General features: G+C 47.0%; 1 protein-coding gene across 1 annotated transcript in view; it reads left to right on the forward strand.

Moving 5' to 3' along the window:
* Window positions 1-18,886, forward strand: part of LOC112241869 (protein phosphatase 1 regulatory subunit 14C-like) — a 26,422-nt gene extending 7,536 nt beyond the window's left edge. Inside the window, exons 2-4 of the mRNA XM_042301122.1 lie at window positions 4,070-4,153; window positions 6,620-6,652; window positions 17,995-18,886. Coding sequence (XP_042157056.1) covers window positions 4,070-4,153; window positions 6,620-6,652; window positions 17,995-18,069 — 192 coding nt within the window. The 3' untranslated portion in view covers window positions 18,070-18,886. The remainder of the gene's footprint in view (window positions 1-4,069; window positions 4,154-6,619; window positions 6,653-17,994) is intronic.
* The last annotated feature ends 4,162 nt before the right edge of the window (window positions 18,887-23,048 follow it).

Here is a 23,048-nt window from a genome sequence, read left to right on the forward strand (position 1 = left end):
CGAAGTGAAATGGCTAGCTAGTTAGCGGGGTGCACACAAATGGCGTTTCAAACTCTGAGCCTTCTAGTAATCAAATCAAATCAAATGTATTTATATAGCCCTTCGTACATCAGCTGATATCTCAAAGTGCTGTACAGAAACCCAGCCTGAAACCCCAAACAGCAAGCAATGCAGGTGTAGAAGCACGGTGGCTAGGAAAAACTCCTAGAAAGGCCAAAACCTAGGAAGAAACCTAGAGAGGAACCAGGCTATGTGGGGTGGCCAGTCCTCTTCTGGCTGTGCCGGGTGGAGATTATAACAGAACATGGCCAATAAGTAGTTGTTCCCCTTGCTCTGCATGGCTAACGCTGCTTCGATGTGGTGGCTGTTCTCGATGTGTTGCTGGTTCGAGCCCAGGGAGGAGCGAGGAGAGGGACGGAAGCTATACTGTTACACTGGCAATACTAAAGTGCCTATAAGAACATCCAATAGTCAAAGGTTAATGAAATACAAATGGTATAGAGAGAAATAGTCCTATAAATACTATAATACCTACAACCTAAAACCTCTTACCTTGGAATATTGAAGACTCGTTAAAAGGAACCACCAACTTTCACATGTTCTCGTGTTCTGAACAAGGAACTTAAACGTTAGCTTTCTTACATGGCACATATTGCACTTTTACTTTCTTCTCCAACACTTTGTTTTTGCATTATTTAAACCAAATTGAACATGTTTCATTATTCCTTTGAGGCTAAATTGATTTTATTGATGTATTATATTAAGTTAAAATAAAGGTGTTCATTCAGTATTGTTGTAATTGTCATTATTACAAATAAATAAATAAAAATCGGTCGATTAATCGGTATCGGCTTTTTTTGGTCCTCCAATAATCTGTATCGGAGTTGAAAAATCATAATCGGTCGACCTCTAATCTCTACCCTGCTGTGTGGCAGGACTGTGGATGTCTACCCTGCTGTGTGGCAGGACTGTGGATGTCTACCCTGCTGTGTGGCAGGACTGTGGATGGCTACCCTGCTGTGTGGCAGGACTGTGGATGTCTACCCTGCTGTGTGGCAGGACTGTGGATGTCTACCCTGCTGTGTGGCAGGACTGTGGATGTCTACCCTGCTGTGTGGCAGGACTGTGGATGTCTACCCTGCTGTGTGGCAGGACTGTGGATGACTACCCAGCTGTGTGGCAGGACTGTGGATGTCTACCCTGCTGTGTGGCAGGACTGTGGATGTCTACCCTGCTGTGTGGCAGGACTGTGGATGTCTACCCTGCTGTGGGGCAGGACTGTGGATGTCTACCCTGCTGTGTGGCAGGACTGTGGATGTCTACCCTGCTGTGTGTGTGACAGAGATAGTCTTTTTGATGTTGTGATGGGCTGAGCCTTAATGCTCCATTCCTCTCCTACACACACACAGACAGACAGACATGTGTGAGTCATCTGTTTGGGGTTGTCTGAGTTGATTCACATCAGACTATAGCTGCAGACTGAACACAACACGCTTCCGGCTGCTCAGTAGTCAGTAACAACAGGTCAGACACACACACAGTCTTGCAAAACTAACCTTGTGGGGACATACAATTCAGTCCCATTCAAAATCCTATTTTCTCTAACCTGTACTCTAAACTTAACCCCCCATCCCATATGACCACTCATCTGAAGCTGAAGATTTGAGACTGATATGAAGCTGAAGATTTGAGACTGGTGTGAAGCTGAAGATTTGAGACTGGTGTGAAGCTGAAGATTTGAGACTGGTGTGAAGCTGAAGGTTTGAGACTGGTGTGAAGCTGAAGATTTGAGACTGGTGTGAAGCTGAAGATTTGAGACTGGTGTGAAGCTGAAGGTTTGAGACTGGTGTGAAGCTGAAGGTTTGAGACTGGTGTGAAGCTGAAGGTTTGAGACTGGTGTGAAGCTGAAGATTTGAGACTGGTGTGAAGCTGAAGTTTGGGACTGGTGTGAAGCTGAAGGTTTGAGACTGGTGTGAAGCTGAAGATTTGAGACTGGTGTGAAGCTGAAGATTTGAGACTGGTGTGAAGCTGAAGATTTGAGACTGGTGTGAAGCTGAAGATTTGAGACTGGTGTGAAGCTGAAGATTTGAGACTGGTATGAAGCTGAAGATTTGAGACTGGTGTGAAGCTGAAGATTTGAGACTGGTGTGAAGCTGAAGATTTTGAGACTGGTGTGAAGCTGAAGGTTTGAGACTGGTGTGAAGCTGAAGATTTGAGACTGGTGTGAAGCTGAAGATTTGAGACTGATGTGAAGCTGATATCTGAAACTCAGAAGAGCTTTGTCAGAAATAACCAGGGAATATCTTTCTCTCTCAGAGAACAAGAGAATATATCTCCTTTCAGAAAGCAAAGGAATATTATCTTGCTGTTCTTTAATAAGGAGTATTTTAGAGTGTAGGAGGAGAGTCAGGGACTCAGAGGTGACCAGTCTCACACACACACACACACACACACACACACACACACACACACACATACACTACCTACACACCGTGTGCTGTAGTTTCATCAGTTAATCCCTCTCTCAGTCAGACTAATGATGAGGTTGAATACCAACACAACCCTGCAGCTACACACACACACACACACACAGAGAGAGAGAGACACACACACACACACAGAAAGAGAGACACACACACACACGGAGAGAGAGAGACACACACGAAACCAGTCTGGCGGTTAAATGAAAGGCAGTCATATCATTGTAGTGGTGTCAGACAGAAAGGGTTAGATCATTGTAGTGGTGTCAGACTGAAAGGGTTTGATCATTGTAGTGGTGTCAGACAGAAAGGGTTTGATCATTGTAGTGGTGTCAGACTGAAAGGGTTTGATCATTGTAGTGGTGTCAGACAGAAAGGGTTAGATCATTGTAGTGGTGTCAGACTGAAAGGGTTTGATCATTGTAGTGGTGTCAGACAGAAAGGGTTAGATCATTGTAGTGGTGTCAGACAGAAAGGGTTTGATCATTGTAGTGGTGTCAGACTGAAAGGGTTAGATCATTGTAGTGGTGTCAGACTGAAAGGGTTAGATCATTGTAGTGGTGTCAGACTGAAAGGGTTAGATCATTGTAGTGGTGTCAGACTGAAAGGGTTTGATCATTGTAGTGGTGTCAGACAGAAAGGGTTAGATCATTGTAGTGGTGTCAGACTGAAAGGGTTAGATCATTGTAGTGGTGTCAGACGGAAAGGGTTAGATCATTGTAGTGGTGTCAGACTGAAAGGGTTTGATCATTGTAGTGGTGTCAGACTGAAAGGGTTTGATCATTGTAGTGGTGTCAGACTGAAAGGGTTAGATCATTGTAGTGGTGTCAGACTGAAAGGGTTTGATCATTGTAGTGGTGTCAGACTGAAAGGGTTTGATCATTGTAGTGGTGTCAGACTGAAAGGGTTAGATCATTGTAGTGGTGTCAGACTGAAAGGGTTTGATCATTGTAGTGGTGTCAGACTGAAAGGGTTTGATCATTGTAGTGTTGTCAGACTGAAAGGGTTTGATCATTGTAGTGGTGTCAGACAGAAATGGTTTGATCATTGTAGTGGTGTCAGACGGAAAGGGTTAGATCATTGTAGTGGTGTCAGACTGAAAGGCTTAGATCATTGTAGTGGTGTCAGACAGAAAGGGTTAGATCATTGTAGTGGTGTCAGACAGAAAGGCTTAGATCATTGTAGTGGTGTCAGACAGAAAGGGTTAGATCATTGTAGTGGTGTCAGACAGAAAGGGTTAGATCATTGTAGTGGTGTCAGACAGAAAGAGTTAGATCATTGTAGTGGTGTCAGACAGAAAGGGTTAGATCATTGTAGTGGTGTCAGACATTTATGGTGCTGATGATGATGATGATGATTTATGGGGATGATGATGATTGATGATGATTTATGATGATAATGATGATGATGATTTATGGTGATGGTGGTGATGATGGTGATGATGATGATTTATGGTGATGGTGGTGATGATGATGATTTATGGTGATGATGATGATAATGATTTATGGTGATGATGATTTATGGTGATGATGATTTATGGTGATGATGATGATGATGATGATGGTGGTGATGATGATGTTTATTTCCAGGAAGAGGAGATGCCAGAGGTGGAGATAGACATCGATGACCTGTTGGAAGTCAACAGCGAAGACGAGAGAGCCGTCAAACTACAGGTACCCATAATCCTTCACATTACTGCATAAAAACTCCATAATGCTTCATAATACTACATAGGAACTGCATAATGCATCATAATACTGCATAGGAACTGCATAATGCATCATAATACTGCATAGGAACTGCATAATGCTTCATAATACTGCATAGGAACTGCATAATGCATCATAATACTGCATAGGAACTGCATAATGCTTCATAATACTGCATAGGAACTGCATAATGCTTCATAATACTGCATAGGAACTGCATAATGCTTCATAATACTGCATAGGAACTGCATAATGCTTTATAAGACCTGTGTAATAGATGTTAATGTGTTAAAGTGCCTGACTCTTAATCTTGATTGACGTGTGGTTTAATGACCTGTCGTTTAAGAAGGTGAAACACTGTCTATCTGACCCGTCTTGTTGTCACACACACACACACACACACACACACACACACACACACAGAGTAGTGAACACTCCCTGTTCTTGCTAGTGAGATCATTCCTTTGTATGTCCTCACCCCTGTAACAGTCTCTGTCGTATGTCCTCATCCCTGTAACAGTCTCTGTCGTATGTCCTCATCCCTGTAACAGTCTCTGTCGTATGTCCTCATCCCTGTAACAGTCTCTGTCGTATGTCCTCACCCCTGTAACAATCTCTGTCGTATGTCCTCATCCCTGTAACAGTCTCTGTCGTATGTCCTCACCCCTGTAACAATCTCTGTCGTATGTCCTCATCCCTGTAACAGTCTCTGTCGTATGTCCTCACCCCTGTAACAGTCTCTGTCGTATGTCCTCACCCCTGTAACAGTCTCTGTCGTCCCTGTAACAGTCTCTGTCGTATGTCCTCACCCCTGTAACAGTCTCTGTCGTATGTCCTCACCCCTGTAACAGTCTCTGTCGTCCCTGTAACAGTCTCTGTCGTATGTCCTCACCCCTGTTACAGTCTCTGTCGTATGTCCTCACCCCCTGTAACAGTCTCTGTCGTATGTCCTCATCCCTGTAACAGTCTCTGTCGTATGTCCTCATCCCTGTAACAGTCTCTGTCGTATGTCCTCACCTCCTGTAACAGTCTCTGTCGTATGTCCTCATCCCTGTAACAGTCTCTGTCGTATGTCCTCACCTCCTGTAACGGTCTCTGTCGTATGTCCTCATCCCCTGTAACAGTCTCTGTCGTATGTCCTCACCTCCTGTAACAGTCTCTGTCGTATGTCCTCACCTCCTGTAACGGTCTCTGTCGTATGTCCTCATCCCCTGTAACAGTCTCTGTCGTATGTCCTCACCTCCTGTAACGGTCTCTGTCGTATGTCCTCACCTCCTGTAACGGTCTCTGTCGTATGTCCTCACCTCCTGTAACGGTCTCTGTCGTATGTCCTCACCTCCTGTAACGGTCTCTGTCGTATGTCCTCACCTCCTGTAACGGTCTCTGTCGTATGTCCTCACCTCCTGTAACGGTCTCTGTCGTATGTCCTCACCTCCTGTAACGGTCTCTGTCGTATGTCCTCACCTCCTGTAACGGTCTCTGTCGTATGTCCTCACCTCCTGTAACGGTCTCTGTCGTATGTCCTCACCTCCTGTAACGGTCTCTGTCGTATGTCCTCACCTCCTGTAACGGTCTCTGTCGTATGTCCCCACCTCCTGTAACGGTCTCTGTCGTATGTCCTCACCTCCTGTAACGGTCTCTGTCGTATGTCCTCACCTCCTGTAACGGTCTCTGTCGTATGTCCTCACCTCCTGTAACGGTCTCTGTCGTATGTCCTCATCTCCTGTAACGGTCTCTGTCGTATGTCCTCATCTCCTGTAACGGTCTCTGTCGTATGTCCTCACCTCCTGTAACGGTCTCTGTCGTATGTCCTCACCTCCTGTAACGGTCTCTGTCGTATGTCCTCACCTCCTGTAACGGTCTCTGTCGTATGTCCTCACCTCCTGTAACGGTCTCTGTCGTATGTCCTCATCTCCTGTAACGGTCTCTGTCGTATGTCCTCACCTCCTGTAACGGTCTCTGTCGTATGTCCTCACCTCCTGTAACAGTCTCTGTCGTATGTCCTCACCTCCTGTAACGGTCTCTGTCGTATGTCCTCACCTCCTGTAACAGTCTCTGTCGTATGTCCTCACCTCCTGTAACAGTCTCTGTCGTATGTCCTCACCTCCTGTAACAGTCTCTGTCGTATGTCCTCACCTCCTGTAACAGTCTCTGTCGTATGTCCTCACCTCCTGTAACAGTCTCTGTCGTATGATTCCCACTAATAGATGCCAGGGCAGAGTTCTCCTTCTGTATGAGCTACTGAACATATAGAATGATTCAAACGCTCAATGTTTGCATGTATTTAAGGTTCCATGTATACTGTCCTATTGGTGCCGTGAGCAAACAGATGATTGATGTGTGAATCACAGTGTACTACATTTCCGGTCACTCGATTAGTTCCATAAACTGTCTTGGAACATAAAACACGTATTGTCCTTCTCTCAACAGGAATCCTTAATGGACTGCTATAAACCCACGGAGGTGAGTAGTGATCTCTGTCTCTCTGTCTCTGTCTCGTGGGTGAGCTGAGTGTTTGGGTGGGACGGGGGGCGAGCTGAGTGTTTGGATGGGACGGGGGGCGAGCTGAGTGTTTGGGTGGGACGGGGGGCGAGCTGAGTGTTTGGGTGGGACGGGGGGGCGAGCTGAGTGTTTGGGTGGGACGGGGGGCGAGCTGAGTGTTTGGATGGGACGGGGGGCGAGCTGAGTGTTTGGGTGGGACGGGGGGGGGGCGAGCTGAGTGTTTGGATGGGACGGGGGGGGCGAGCTGAGTGTTTGGGTGGGACGGGGGGGCGAGCTGAGTGTTTGGGTGGGACGGGGGGCGAGCTGAGTGTTTGGGTGGGACGGGGGGCGAGCTGAGTGTTTGGGTGGGACGAGCTGAGTGTTTGGATGGGACGGGGGAGGGCGAGCTGAGTGTTTGGGTGGGACGGGGGGGGGGCGAGCTGAGTGTTTGGGTGGGACGAGCTGAGTGTTTGGATGGGACGGGGGGCGAGCTGAGTGTTTGGGTGGGACGGGGGGCGAGCTGAGTGTTTGGGTGGGACGGGGGGCGAGCTGAGTGTTTGGGTGGGACGGGGGGCGAGCTGAGTGTTTGGGTGGGGCGAGCTGAGTGTTTGGATGGGACGGGGGGAGGGCGAGCTGAGTGTTTGGGTGGGACGGGGGGCGAGCTGAGTGTTTGGATGGGACGGGGGGGGGCGAGCTGAGTGTTTGGGTGGGACGGGGGGCGAGCTGAGTGTTTGGGTGGGACGGGGGCAAGCTGAGTGTTTGGGTGGGACGGGGGGGGACGAGCTGAGTGTTTGGATGGGACGGGGGAGGGCGAGCTGAGTGTTTGGGTGGGACGGGGGGCGAGCTGAGTGTTTGGGTAGGACGGGGACGGGGGGCGAGCTGAGTGTTTGGGTGGGACGGGGGGAGGGCGAGCTGAGTGTTTGGGTGGGACGGGGGGGGCAAGCTGAGTGTTTGGGTGGGACGGGGGCGAGCTGAGTGTTTGGGTGGGACGGGGGGGGAGCTGAGTGTTTGGGCGGGACGGGGGGCGAGCTGAGTGTTTGGGTGGGACGGGGGGCGAGCTGAGTGTTTGGGTGGGACGGGAGGGAGGGCGAGCTGAGTGTTTGGGTGGGACGGGGGACGGGGCAAGCTGAGTGTTTGGGTGGGACGGGGGGGGTGAGCTGAGTGTTTGGGTGGGGGCGAGCTGAGTGTTTGGGTGGGACGGGGGGCGAGCTGAGTGTTTGGGTGGGACGGGGGGGCGAGCTGAGTGTTTGGGTGGGACGGGGGGCGAGCTGAGTGTTTGGGTGGGACGGGGGCGAGCTGAGTTTTTGGGTGGGATGGGGGGCGAGCTGAGTGTTTGGGTGGGACGGGGGCGAGCTGAGTGTTTGGGTGGGACGGGGTGGCGAGCTGTTTTGTGATAATAGGAAACGCGCATATAAATCTCACTCTGCACACATCAACCCCATTGTGAGTGAGTGCGTGAGTGAGTGAGTGAGAGAGAGAGTGTGTGTGTGAGTGAGTGAGTGAGAGAGTGAGTGAGTGAGTGAGTGAGTGAGTTAGTGAGTGCGTGCGGTTTGAGCCCGACGGCATTAGGTCAGTTTGAAACAGCAGCAGGTCACTGGTATGCATGATGGGTGTCCAGCCAAGCTGACAGCGGTTGATGTACGTCACACACAATCACAGCAGTAATCCCTAGAGCGGTGTTTCTCAAACTCTGTCCCGGGGCCCCTTCTGCGTGCACCTTTTTTACTGTTTTTTTTTGTTGCCCTAGCATTACACAGCTGATTCAACTAACCAACTCCTTATTAAATAAAACATGATGATTTGAGTCAGCTGTGTAGCGCCAGGGCGTAAAACCAAAAGGTGGACCCACCGTAGAAGCTGCACGTCGGAGTGGTCTTCACTCCTTTTAAAACGCGTCTATAGACATATAGGTGTTTGGTTGAGTTTGTTTGGCATATGATTATGTCATTCCATTGTGTGAATTTGTCTGACATGCACTTGTGATCCAGTAGTTTTTATGCGATGGTCATTTTAATGTTAACGTCAGCATTTTTTGGGCGGCAGGGTAGCCTAGTGGTTAGAGTGTAGAGGGGGCAGGGTAGCCTAGTGGTTAGAGGTGGCAGGTAGCCTAGTGGTTAGAGTGTAGAGGGGGCAGGGTAGCCTAGTGGTTAGAGTGTAGAGGAGGCAGGGTAGCCTAGTGGTTAGAGTGTAGAGGCGGCAGGGTAGCCTAGTGGTTAGAGTGTAGGGGCGGCAGGGTAGCCTAGTGGTTAGAGTGTAGAGGGGGCAGGGTAGCCTAGTGGTTAGAGTGTAGAGGTGGCAGGGTAGCCTAGTGGTTAGAGTGTAGAGGTGGCAGGGTAGCCTAGTGGTTAGAGTGTAGAGGTGGCAGGGTAGCCTAGTGGTTAGAGTGTAGAGGAGGCAGGGTAGCCTAGTGGTTAGAGTGTAGAGGAGGCAGGGTAGCCTAGTGGTTAGAGTGTAGAGGGGGCAGGGTAGCCTAGTGGTTAGAGTGTAGAGGAGGCAGGTAGCCTAGTGGTTAGAGTGTAGAGGAGGCAGGGTAGCCTAGTGGTTAGAGTGGAGGGGCGGCAGGGTAGCCTAGTGGTTAGAGTGTAGAGGAGGCAGGGTAGCCTAGTGGTTAGAGTGTAGAGGAGGCAGGGTACCCTAGTGGTTAGAGTGGAGGGGCGGCAGGGTAGCCTAGTGGTTAGAGTGTAGAGGAGGCAGGGTAGCCTAGTGGTTAGAGTGTAGAGGGGGCAGGGTAGCCTAGTGGTTAGATCGTTGGACTAGTAACCGAAAGGTTGCAAGATCGAAACCCCGAGCCCCTGAACAGGCAGTTAACCCACTGTTCCTAGGCCGTCATTGAAAATAAGAATTTGTCTTTAACTGACTTGCCTTTTGTATTGCAGTCGCAAAAACCATTAAGTGCTGTTATGATTAAATAAATGCACATTGTTTAAATTGTAGTTTTATTTGTGAGCTACGTTGAATATAGGATATCAGGGACTTCACCTGTTAGAGAGATGTATATCAGGGACTTCACCTGTTAGAGAGATGGATATCAGGGACTTCACCTGTTAGAGAGATGGATATCAGGGACTTCACCTGTTAGAGAGATGGATATCAGGGACTTCACCTGTTAGAGAGATGTATATCAGGGACTTCACCTGTTAGAGAGATGTATATCAGGGACTTCACCTGTTAGAGAGATGGATATCAGGGACTTCACCTGTTAGAGAGATGTATATCAGGGACTTCACCTGTTAGAGAGATGTATATCAGGGACTTCACCTGTTAGAGAGAGATGGATATCAGGGACTTCACCTGTTAGAGAGATGTATATCAGGGACTTCACCTGTTAGAGAGATGTATATCAGGGACTTCACCTGTTAGAGAGAGATGTATATCAGGGACTTCACCTGTTAGAGAGATGTATATCAGGGACTTCACCTGTTAGAGAGATGTATATCAGGGACTTCACCTGTTAGAGAGATGTATATCAGGGACTTCACCTGTTAGAGAGATGGATATCAGGGACTTCACCTGTTAGAGAGATGGATATCAGGGACTTCACCTGTTAGAGAGATGTATATCAGGGACTTCACCTGTTAGAGAGATGGATATCAGGGACTTCACCTGTTAGAGAGAGATGGATATCAGGGACTTCACCTGTTAGAGAGATGTATATCAGGGACTTCACCTGTTAGAGAGATGGATATCAGGGACTTCACCTGTTAGAGAGATGTATATCAGGGACTTCACCTGTTAGAGAGATGTATATCAGGGACTTCACCTGTTAGAGAGATGTATATCAGGGACTTCACCTGTTAGAGAGATGTATATCAGGGACTTCACCTGTTAGAGAGATGGATATCAGGGACTTCACCTGTTAGAGAGATGTATATCAGGGACTTCACCTGTTAGAGAGATGTATATCAGGGACTTCACCTGTTAGAGAGAGATGGATATCAGGGACTTCACCTGTTAGAGAGATGTATATCAGGGACTTCACCTGTTAGAGAGATGTATATCAGGGACTTCACCTGTTAGAGAGAGATGGATATCAGGGACTTCACCTGTTAGAGAGAGATGGATATCAGGGACTTCACCTGTTAGAGAGAGATGGATATCAGGGACTTCACCTGTTAGAGAGAGATGTATATCAGGGACTTCACCTGTTAGAGAGAGATGTATATCAGGGACTTCACCTGTTAGAGAGAGATGGATATCAGGGACTTCACCTGTTAGAGAGATGGATATCAGGGACTTCACCTGTTAGAGAGATGTATATCAGGGACTTCACCTGTTAGAGAGAGATGGATATCAGGGACTTCACCTGTTAGAGAGAGATGGATATCAGGGACTTCACCTGTTAGAGAGATGTATATCAGGGACTTCACCTGTTAGAGAGATGGATATCAGGGACTTCACCTGTTAGAGAGATGTATATCAGGGACTTCACCTGTTAGAGAGATGTATATCAGGGACTTCACCTGTTAGAGAGATGGATATCAGGGACTTCACCTGTTAGAGAGATGTATATCAGGGACTTCACCTGTTAGAGAGATGGATATCAGGGACTTCACCTGTTAGAGAGATGTATATCAGGGACTTCACCTGTTAGAGAGAGATGGATATCAGGGACTTCACCTGTTAGAGAGATGTATATCAGGGACTTCACCTGTTAGAGAGATGTATATCAGGGACTTCACCTGTTAGAGAGAGATGGATATCAGGGACTTCACCTGTTAGAGAGATGTATATCAGGGACTTCACCTGTTAGAGAGATGGATATCAGGGACTTCACCTGTTAGAGAGATGTATATCAGGGACTTCACCTGTTAGAGAGATGTATATCAGGGACTTCACCTGTTAGAGAGATGGATATCAGGGACTTCACCTGTTAGAGAGATGGATATCAGGGACTTCACCTGTTAGAGAGATGTATATCAGGGACTTCACCTGTTAGAGAGATGGATATCAGGGACTTCACCTGTTAGAGAGAGATGGATATCAGGGACTTCACCTGTTAGAGAGATGTATATCAGGGACTTCACCTGTTAGAGAGATGGATATCAGGGACTTCACCTGTTAGAGAGATGTATATCAGGGACTTCACCTGTTAGAGAGATGGATATCAGGGACTTCACCTGTTAGAGAGATGTATATCAGGGACTTCACCTGTTAGAGAGATGTATATCAGGGACTTCACCTGTTAGAGAGATGGATATCAGGGACTTCACCTGTTAGAGAGATGTATATCAGGGACTTCACCTGTTAGAGAGATGGATATCAGGGACTTCACCTGTTAGAGAGAGATGGATATCAGGGACTTCACCTGTTAGAGAGATGTATATCAGGGACTTCACCTGTTAGAGAGATGGATATCAGGGACTTCACCTGTTAGAGAGATGTATATCAGGGACTTCACCTGTTAGAGAGATGTATATCAGGGACTTCACCTGTTAGAGAGATGGATATCAGGGACTTCACCTGTTAGAGAGATGGATATCAGGGACTTCACCTGTTAGAGAGATGTATATCAGGGACTTCACCTGTTAGAGAGATGTATATCAGGGACTTCACCTGTTAGAGAGAGATGGATATCAGGGACTTCACCTGTTAGAGAGATGTATATCAGGGACTTCACCTGTTAGAGAGATGTATATCAGGGACTTCACCTGTTAGAGAGAGATGGATATCAGGGACTTCACCTGTTAGAGAGATGTATATCAGGGACTTCACCTGTTAGAGAGATGGATATCAGGGACTTCACCTGTTAGAGAGATGTATATCAGGGACTTCACCTGTTAGAGAGATGTATATCAGGGACTTCACCTGTTAGAGATGGATATCAGGGACTTCACCTGTTAGAGAGATGGATATCAGGGACTTCACCTGTTAGAGAGATGTATATCAGGGACTTCACCTGTTAGAGAGATGGATATCAGGGACTTCACCTGTTAGAGAGAGATGGATATCAGGGACTTCACCTGTTAGAGAGATGTATATCAGGGACTTCACCTGTTAGAGAGATGGATATCAGGGACTTCACCTGTTAGAGAGATGTATATCAGGGACTTCACCTGTTAGAGAGATGGATATCAGGGACTTCACCTGTTAGAGAGATGTATATCAGGGACTTCACCTGTTAGAGAGATGTATATCAGGGACTTCACCTGTTAGAGAGATGTATATCAGGGACTTCACCTGTTAGAGAGATGGATATCAGGGACTTCACCTGTTAGAGAGATGTATATCAGGGACTTCACCTGTTAGAGAGATGTATATCAGGGAATTCACCTGTTAGAGAGAGATGGATATCAGGGACTTCACCTGTTAGAGAGAGATGTATATCAGGGACTTCACCTGTTAGAGAGATGTATATCAGGGACTTCACCTGTTAGAGAGAGATGTATATCAGGGACTTCACCTGTTAGAGAGATGTATATCAGGGACTTCACCTGTTAGAGAGATGTATATCAGGGACTTCACCTGTTAGAGAGATGTATATCAGGGACTTCACCTGTTAGAGAGAGATGTATATCAGGGACTTCACCTGTTAGAGAGATGGATATCAGGGACTTCACCTGTTAGAGATGTATATCAGGGACTTCACCTGTTAGAGAGATGGATATCAGGGACTTCACCTGTTAGAGAGAGATGGATATCAGGGACTTCACCTGTTAGAGAGATGTATATCAGGGACTTCACCTGTTAGAGAGATGGATATCAGGGACTTCACCTGTTAGAGAGATGTATATCAGGGACTTCACCTGTTAGAGAGATGTATATCAGGGACTTCACCTGTTAGAGAGATGGATATCAGGGACTTCACCTGTTAGAGAGATGGATATCAGGGACTTCACCTGTTAGAGAGATGTATATCAGGGACTTCACCTGTTAGAGAGATGTATATCAGGGACTTCACCTGTTAGAGAGATGTATATCAGGGACTTCACCTGTTAGAGAGATGGATATCAGGGACTTCACCTGTTAGAGAGATGTATATCAGGGACTTCACCTGTTAGAGAGATGGATATCAGGGACTTCACCTGTTAGAGAGAGATGGATATCAGGGACTTCACCTGTTAGAGAGATGTATATCAGGGACTTCACCTGTTAGAGAGATGGATATCAGGGACTTCACCTGTTAGAGAGATGTATATCAGGGACTTCACCTGTTAGAGAGATGGATATCAGGGACTTCACCTGTTAGAGAGATGTATATCAGGGACTTCACCTGTTAGAGAGATGTATATCAGGGACTTCACCTGTTAGAGAGATGTATATCAGGGACTTCACCTGTTAGAGAGATGGATATCAGGGACTTCACCTGTTAGAGAGATGTATATCAGGGACTTCACCTGTTAGAGAGATGTATATCAGGGACTTCACCTGTTAGAGAGAGATGTATATCAGGGACTTCACCTGTTAGAGAGAGATGTATATCAGGGACTTCACCTGTTAGAGAGAGATGTATATCAGGGACTTCACCTGTTAGAGAGAGATGTATATCAGGGACTTCACCTGTTAGAGAGATGTATATCAGGGACTTCACCTGTTAGAGAGAGATGTATATCAGGGACTTCACCTGTTAGAGAGATGTATATCAGGGACTTCACCTGTTAGAGAGATGTATATCAGGGACTTCACCTGTTAGAGAGAGATGTATATCAGGGACTTCACCTGTTAGAGAGATGGATATCAGGGACTTCACCTGTTAGAGAGATGGATATCAGGGACTTCACCTGTTAGAGAGATGGATATCAGGGACTTCACCTGTTAGAGAGATGGATATCAGGGACTTCACCTGTTAGAGAGATGTATATCAGGGACTTCACCTGTTAGAGAGATGGATATCAGGGACTTCACCTGTTAGAGAGATGGATATCAGGGACTTCACCTGTTAGAGAGATGGATATCAGGGACTTCACCTGTTAGAGAGATGGATATCAGGGACTTCACCTGTTAGAGAGATGGATATCAGGGACTTCACCTGTTAGAGAGAGATGTATATCAGGGACTTCACCTGTTAGAGAGATGGATATCAGGGACTTCACCTGTTAGAGAGATGGATATCAGGGACTTCACCTGTTAGAGAGATGTATATCAGGTACTTCACCTGTTAGAGAGATGTATATCAGGGACTTCACCTGTTAGAGAGATGGATATCAGGGACTTCACCTGTTAGAGAGATGTATATCAGGGACTTCACCTGTTAGAGAGATGGATATCAGGGACTTCACCTGTTAGAGAGATGTATATCAGGGACTTCACCTGTTAGAGAGATGTATATCAGGGACTTCACCTGTTAGAGAGAGATGGATATCAGGGACTTCACCTGTTAGAGAGATGTATATCAGGGACTTCACCTGTTAGAGAGATGTATATCAGGGACTTCACCTGTTAGAGAGATGTATATCAGGGACTTCACCTGTTAGAGAGATGTATATCAGGGACTTCACCTGTTAGAGAGATGTATATCAGGGACTTCACCTGTTAGAGAGATGTATATCAGGGACTTCACCTGTTAGAGAGATGTATATCAGGGACTTCACCTGTTAGAGAGATGTATATCAGGGACTTCACCTGTTAGAGAGATGTATATCAGGGACTTCACCTGTTAGAGAGATGGATATCAGGGACTTCACCTGTTAGAGAGATGTATATCAGGGACTTCACCTGTTAGAGAGATGTATATCAGGGACTTCACCTGTTAGAGAGAGATGGATATCAGGGACTTCACCTGTTAGAGAGATGTATATCAGGGACTTCACCTGTTAGAGAGATGTATATCAGGGACTTCACCTGTTAGAGAGAGATGGATATCAGGGACTTCACCTGTTAGAGAGATGTATATCAGGGACTTCACCTGTTAGAGAGATGGATATCAGGGACTTCACCTGTTAGAGAGATGTATATCAGGGACTTCACCTGTTAGAGAGATGTATATCAGGGACTTCACCTGTTAGAGAGATGTATATCAGGGACTTCACCTGTTAGAGAGATGGATATCAGGGACTTCACCTGTTAGAGAGATGGATATCAGGGACTTCACCTGTTAGAGAGATGGATATCAGGGACTTCACCTGTTAGAGAGAGATGTATATCAGGGACTTCACCTGTTAGAGAGATGTATATCAGGGACTTCACCTGTTAGAGAGATGGATATCAGGGACTTCACCTGTTAGAGAGATGTATATCAGGGACTTCACCTGTTAGAGAGATGTATATCAGGGACTTCACCTGTTAGAGAGATGGATATCAGGGACTTCACCTGTTAGAGAGATGTATATCAGGGACTTCACCTGTTAGAGAGAGATGGATATCAGGGACTTCACCTGTTAGAGAGATGTATATCAGGGACTTCACCTGTTAGAGAGATGTATATCAGGGACTTCACCTGTTAGAGAGATGGATATCAGGGACTTCACCTGTTAGAGAGATGGATATCAGGGACTTCACCTGTTAGAGAGATGGATATCAGGGACTTCACCTGTTAGAGAGATGGATATCAGGGACTTCACCTGTTAGAGAGATGGATATCAGGGACTTCACCTGTTAGAGAGATGTATATCAGGGACTTCACCTGTTAGAGAGATGTATATCAGGGACTTCACCTGTTAGAGAGATGGATATCAGGGACTTCACCTGTTAGAGAGATGTATATCAGGGACTTCACCTGTTAGAGAGATGTATATCAGGGACTTCACCTGTTAGAGAGAGATGTATATCAGGGACTTCACCTGTTAGAGAGATGTATATCAGGGACTTCACCTGTTAGAGAGAGATGTATATCAGGGACTTCACCTGTTAGAGAGAGATGGATATCAGGGACTTCACCTGTTAGAGAGAGATGTATATCAGGGACTTCACCTGTTAGAGAGAGATGTATATCAGGGACTTCACCTGTTAGAGAGATGGATATCAGGGACTTCACCTGTTAGAGAGATGGATATCAGGGACTTCACCTGTTAGAGAGATGGATATCAGGGACTTCACCTGTTAGAGAGATGTATATCAGGGACTTCACCTGTTAGAGAGATGTATATCAGGGACTTCACCTGTTAGAGAGATGTATATCAGGGACTTCACCTGTTAGAGAGAGATGTATATCAGGGACTTCACCTGTTAGAGAGATGTATATCAGGGACTTCACCTGTTAGAGAGATGTATATCAGGGACTTCACCTGTTAGAGAGATGGATATCAGGGACTTCACCTGTTAGAGAGATGTATATCAGGGACTTCACCTGTTAGAGAGATGTATATCAGGGACTTCACCTGTTAGAGAGATGTATATCAGGGACTTCACCTGTTAGAGAGATGTATATCAGGGACTTCACCTGTTAGAGAGATGTATATCAGGGACTTCACCTGTTAGAGATGGATATCAGGGACTTCACCTGTTAGAGAGATGTATATCAGGGACTTCACCTGTTAGAGAGATGTATATCAGGGACTTCACCTGTTAGAGAGATGTATATCAGGGACTTCACCTGTTAGAGAGATGGATATCAGGGACTTCACCTGTTAGAGAGATGTATATCAGGGACTTCACCTGTTAGAGAGAGATGTATATCAGGGACTTCACCTGTTAGAGAGAGATGTATATCAGGGACTTCACCTGTTAGAGAGATGTATATCAGGGACTTCACCTGTTAGAGAGAGATGTATATCAGGGACTTCACCTGTTAGAGAGAGATGTATATCAGGGACTTCACCTGTTAGAGAGATGTACAGTAGACAGTGACTCTGTAGTGGTGAACCAATTAGAAGAGAGGCTGTCAGAGTAAATCATCCTCAATAGAGGATACAAAGACTGACCTAATTAATCTCTCTCTCTCTCTCTCCCTCTACCGCTCTCTGTCTGTCTCTCTAACTTTCTCTCTCTCTCCCTCTGTCTGTCTCTCTACCTTTCTGTCTGTCTCTGTCTCTCTCTCTCTGTCTGTCTCTCTCTCTGTCTCTCTCTGTCTCTCTCTCTCTTTTCTGTCTGTCTCTCTCTCTGTCTGTCTGTCTGTCGCTCTACCTCTCTTTGTCCGTCCGTCCGTCCGTCCGTCCGTCTCTCTCTCTCTGTCGGTCTTTCTGTCTCTCTCTCTGTCTCTCTCTCTGTCTGTCTTTCTGTCTCTCTCTCTGTCTCTCTCTCTCTGTCTGTCTTTCTGTCTCTCTCTCTGTCTCTCTACCTCTCTTTGTCCGTCCGTCCGTCCGTCTGTCTGTCTGTCCGTCTGTCTGTCTCTCTCTGTCTGTCTTTCTGTCTCTCTCTCTGTCTCTCTCTCTGTCTGTCTTTCTGTCTCTCTGTCTGTCTTTCTGTCTCTCTCTCTGTCTCTCTCTCTCTCTGTCTCTTTTTCTCTGCAGGTCTTTGTCAGTGAGTTGTTAGGGAGGATAAGAGGAATGAGGAAACTCACTGCTCCCACCAAGAAGGGTCTATAATGGATGTCAACCAACCGCAACTCAACCATAACCAGATTTGGACAAGTATAGACAATTCAAACTCATCTCAACCGCATCGAATCTCTCCTGCAACTCAACTACACGGACCGTCCAATAGCTCAGTGACACACCCCATTATTATCCCTTAAAGGATAACTCCACCCCGCAAAAAAATATGTTGGTGTTTGTTTCATTAGTCCATTGTTGATACAGTCCATTGTTGATACAGTCTATTGTTGATACAGTCCATTGTTGATACAGTCCATTGTTGATACAGTCCATTGTTGATACAGTCCATTGTTGATACAGTCCATTGTTGATACAGTCCATTGTTGATACAGTCCAAAAACAACTTCTTCAAGATGTATAACCCTATCCTTGCCCGAGCACTACACATCTATCATACCAGCTGTGGTTCTGTATCCTTGCCCGAGCACTACACAGCTGATTTAAATAACTAACTCATCCTCAAGCTGTGATTATTTAAAATCAGCTGTGTAATTCTAAAAACCTAAAGGTGCAGCCTGGGTCCCAGGCCCGAGTTTGGGAAGCCCCCTGCTCTACTCCACAGAAATGACTGAATATGATAACAATACTCAGTATTACACAACTGAACAGCCATAATACAACATCACAACCCAATCACAACACATAACCCCTACATAACCACTACATAACCCCTACATAACTACATAACACAATGCAACCCAATCACAACACATAACCACTACATAACCACTACATAACTACCTAACACAATGCAACCCAATCACAACACATAACCCCTACATAACCCCTACATAACCCCTACATAACCCCTACATAACAACCTAACACAATGCAACCCAATCACAACACATAACCACTACATAACAACTACATAACACAATGCAACCCAATCATAACCACTACATAACTACATAACACAATGCAACCCAATCACAACACATAACCCCTACATCACCCCTACATAACCCCTACATAACCACTACATAACTACATAACACAATGCAACCCAATCACAACACATAACCACTACATACCATCACATCAGGGGCTGACTGGCCATCTGGCATTTTGGGCAAATGCCACATGGGCTGGTCCTTTTTTTAGCCTAGTGGGCATGTCTAACTTAGGGGTTTTTTTTGTGCAAAATGTGCATTATCTGGCTAATAATGGGGGGAGCCTCAAGGAACAAAATGGGCTGGTGTGTTAGACATTTCTGGGCCGATTTCTGGTCCCAGTCCGCCCCTGCAGCACATGACAACCACAATACAACACAACTCAACACTTGATATCCATTTCCCCTCTCTCTCCTCCCATCCCCCACTGTACCCCAGCAGCCATTAACTAACTACACACTTTTAATATATCCAGAGGGGTTTTAAAATGGTTTTTCTTTTGGATATATACTGAACAAAAAAATCACCGCAACATGTAAAGAGTTGGTTCCATGTTTCATGAGCTGTTCCATACGAGGGCCTCCCAAGTGGTCGCAGCGGTCTAACTACAGCCCCGGGTTCGATCCCAGGCTGTGTCACAGGCGGTGCACAATTGGCCCAGCATCGTCCGGGTTAGGGGAGGGTTTGGCCCAGCGTCGTCCCGGGTTAGGGTTTGGCCCAGGTTTGGCCCAGCGTCGTCCGGGTTAGGGAGGGTTTGGCCCAGCGTCGTCCGGGTTAGGGGAGGGTTTGGCCCAGCGTCGTCCGGGTTAGGGAGGGCTTGGCCCAGCGTCGTCCGGGTTAGGGGAGGGTTTGGCCCAGCGTCGTCCGGGTTAGGGGAGGTTTGGCCCAGCGTCGTCCGGGTTAGGGGAGGGTTTGGCCCAGCGTCGTCCGGGTTAGGGAGGGTTTGGCCCAGCGTCGTCCGGGTTAGGGGAGGGTTTGGCCCAGCGTCGTCCGGGTTAGGGAGGTTTGGCCCAGCGTCGTCCGGGTTAGGGAGGGTTTGGCCCAGCGTCGTCCGGGTTAGGGGAGGTTTGGCCCAGCGTCGTTTAGGGGAGGGTTTGGCCCAGCGTCGTCCGGGTTAGGGAGGGGTTCCGGGTTAGGGAGGGTTTGGCCCAGCGTCGTCCGGGGTTTGGCCCAGCGTCGGGGTTAGGGAGGGTTTGCGCCCGGGTTAGGGAGGGTTTGGCCCAGCGTCGTCCGGGTTAGGGAGGGTTTGGCCCAGCGTCGTCCGGGTTAGGGAGGGTTTGGCCCAGCGTCCCGGGTTAGGGGAGGGTTTGGCCCAGCGTCGTCCGGGTTAGGGAGGGTTTGGCCCAGCGTCGTCCGGGTTAGGGGAGGGTTTGGCCCAGCGTCGTCCGGGTTAGGGGAGGGTTTGGCCCAGCGTCGTCCGGGTTAGGGGAGGGTTTGGCCCAGCGTCGTCCGGGTTAGGGGAGGTTTGGCCCAGCGTCGTCCGGGTTAGGGAGGTTTGGCCCAGCGTCGTCCGGGTTAGGGGAGGGTTTGGCCCAGCGTCGTCCGGGTTAGGGGAGGGGCCCAGCGTTCCGGGTTAGGGGAGGTTTGGCCAGCGTCGTCCGGGTTAGGGAGGGTTTGGCCCAGCGTCGTCCGGGTTAGGGAGGGTTTTGTGCCGGGTTAGGGAGGGTTTGGCCCAGCGTCGTCCGGGTTAGGGGAGGGTTTGGCCCAGCGTCGTCCGGGTTAGGGGAGGGTTTGGCCGGCTGGGATTTCCTTGGCCCATCGGGCTCTAGCTACTCCATGTTGCGGGCCGGCCGCCTGCAAACTGACTTCGGTCACCAGTTGGACAGTGTTTCCTCTGACACGTTGGTGCTTCCGGGTTGAGCAAGAAGCAGTGCGGCTTGGCAGGGTTGTATTTCGGAGGACGCATGGCTCTCGAACTTCGCCTCTCCCAAGTCCGTAGGGGAGTTGCAGCGATGGGACAAGACTGTAACTACCAATCCACTACCAAATATATAAATAAAAAGAAAGAAAAAATGTTACATTTTTTGAAGCTTCAAAAAAACAATTTTATTCTAAAATTTTATTCTAAAATGTTGTTCACAGACTAGATAATTCAGCCACGTGACAGATGTGGCATATCAAGAAACTGATTAAACAACATGATCATTACACCTGTGTACCTTGTGCTGGGGACAATAAAAGGCCACTCTAAAATGTGCAGTTTTGTCACACAACACAATGCCACAGATGTCTCAAGTTTTGAGGGAGCGTGCAATTGGCAAGCTGACTGCAGGAATGTCCACCAGAGCTGTGGCAGATAATTGAATGTGCATTTCTCTACCATAAGCCGTCTTCAATGCAGTTTTAGAGAATTTGACTGTACGTCCAACCGGCCTCACAAACGTAGACACGTGTAACCACGCCAGCCCAGGACTTCCACATCCGGCTTCTTCACCTGAGGGATCATCTGAGACCAGCCACTCGGACAGCTGATGAAACTGTGGGTTTGCACAACCGAAGAATTTCTGCACAAACTATCAGAAACCTTCTCAGGGAAGCTCATCTATGTGCTCATATGTCCTCACCAGGGTCTTGACCTGACTGCAGTTCGGCGTCGTAACCGACTTCAGTGGGCAAATGCTCACCTTCGATGGCCACTGGCACGCTGGAGAAGTGTGCTCTCCAAGGATGAATCCTGGTTTCAACTGTACCGTGGCAGATGTCAGAGAGCTTGTATGGCGAGCTGTTTGCTGATGTCAACGTTGTGAACAGAGTGCCCCATGGCGGCAGTGGGGTTATGGTATGGGGCAGGAATAAGCTACGGACAACCAACACAATTTACATTTTATCGGTGGCAATTTAAGTACACAGAGATACCGTGACGAGATCCTGAGGCCCATTGTCGTACCATTCATCCTCCTCCATCACCTCATGTTTCAGCATGGTAATGTATGGCCCCATGTTGCAAGGATCTGTACACAATTCCTGGAAGCTGAAAATGTCCCAGTTCTTCCATGGCCTGCATACTCACCAGACATGTCACCCATTGAGCATGTTTGGGATGCTCTGGATCGACGTATATGACAGCGTTTTCCAGTTCCCTCCAATATCCAGCAACTTCACACAGCCATTGAAGAGGAGTGGGACAACATTCCACAATCAACAGCCTGATCAACTCTATGCCAAGGTGATGTGTCGTGCTGCATGAGGCAAATGGTAATCAGACCAGATACTGACTGGATCTGAGCCACGTCCCTACCTTTTTTAAAGGTATCTACGACCATCAGCTACATATCTGTATTCCAAAAATTAGGGGCTAATTTATTTATTTAAATTGACTGAAAAGTTTTAATTTGTTGTGTTTATATTTTTGTTCAGTATATTTACAATATGTTTGTTCAGTATATTTACAGTATGTTTGTTTAGTATATTTACAGTATTTCTGTTCAGTATATTTACAATATTACTTAGCTACATCCCCAATTGTTTGAATTAGGATTTATTGACATAGCTTAGGGAGCTGGATTTATTGACATAGCTTAGGGAGCTAGATTTATTGGGAGCTGGATTTATTGACATAGCTTAGGAGCTGGATTTATTGACATAGCTTAGGAGCTGGATTTATTGACATAGTTTAGGGAGCCGGATTTATTGACATAGCTTAGGGAGCTAGATTTATTGACATAGCTTCGGGAGCTGGATTTATTGACATAACTTAGGGGTTGGATTTATTGATGTAGCTTAGGGAGCTTTATTTTTGACGTAGCTCAGGAAGCTTGATTTATTGACGTAGCTTCGGGAGCTTGAAATATTGACATAGCTTAGGGAGCTAGATTTATTGACATAGCTTAGGGAGCTAGATTTATTGACATAGCTTAGGGAGCTGGATTTATTGGGAGTTGGATTTATTGACATATCTTAGGGAGCTGGATTTATTGACAGTTTAGGGAGCTGGATTTATTGACATAGTTTAGGGAGCTGGATTTATTGGGAGCTGGATTTATTGACAGCTTAGGGAGCTGGATTTAATGACATAGTTTAGGGAGCTGGATTTATTGACAGTTTAGGGAGCTGGATTTATTGGGAGCTGGATTTATT

The sequence above is a fragment of the Oncorhynchus tshawytscha genome, linkage group LG18 (assembly GCF_018296145.1).
Source record: "Oncorhynchus tshawytscha isolate Ot180627B linkage group LG18, Otsh_v2.0, whole genome shotgun sequence".
NCBI classification, from domain to species: domain Eukaryota; kingdom Metazoa; phylum Chordata; class Actinopteri; order Salmoniformes; family Salmonidae; genus Oncorhynchus; species Oncorhynchus tshawytscha.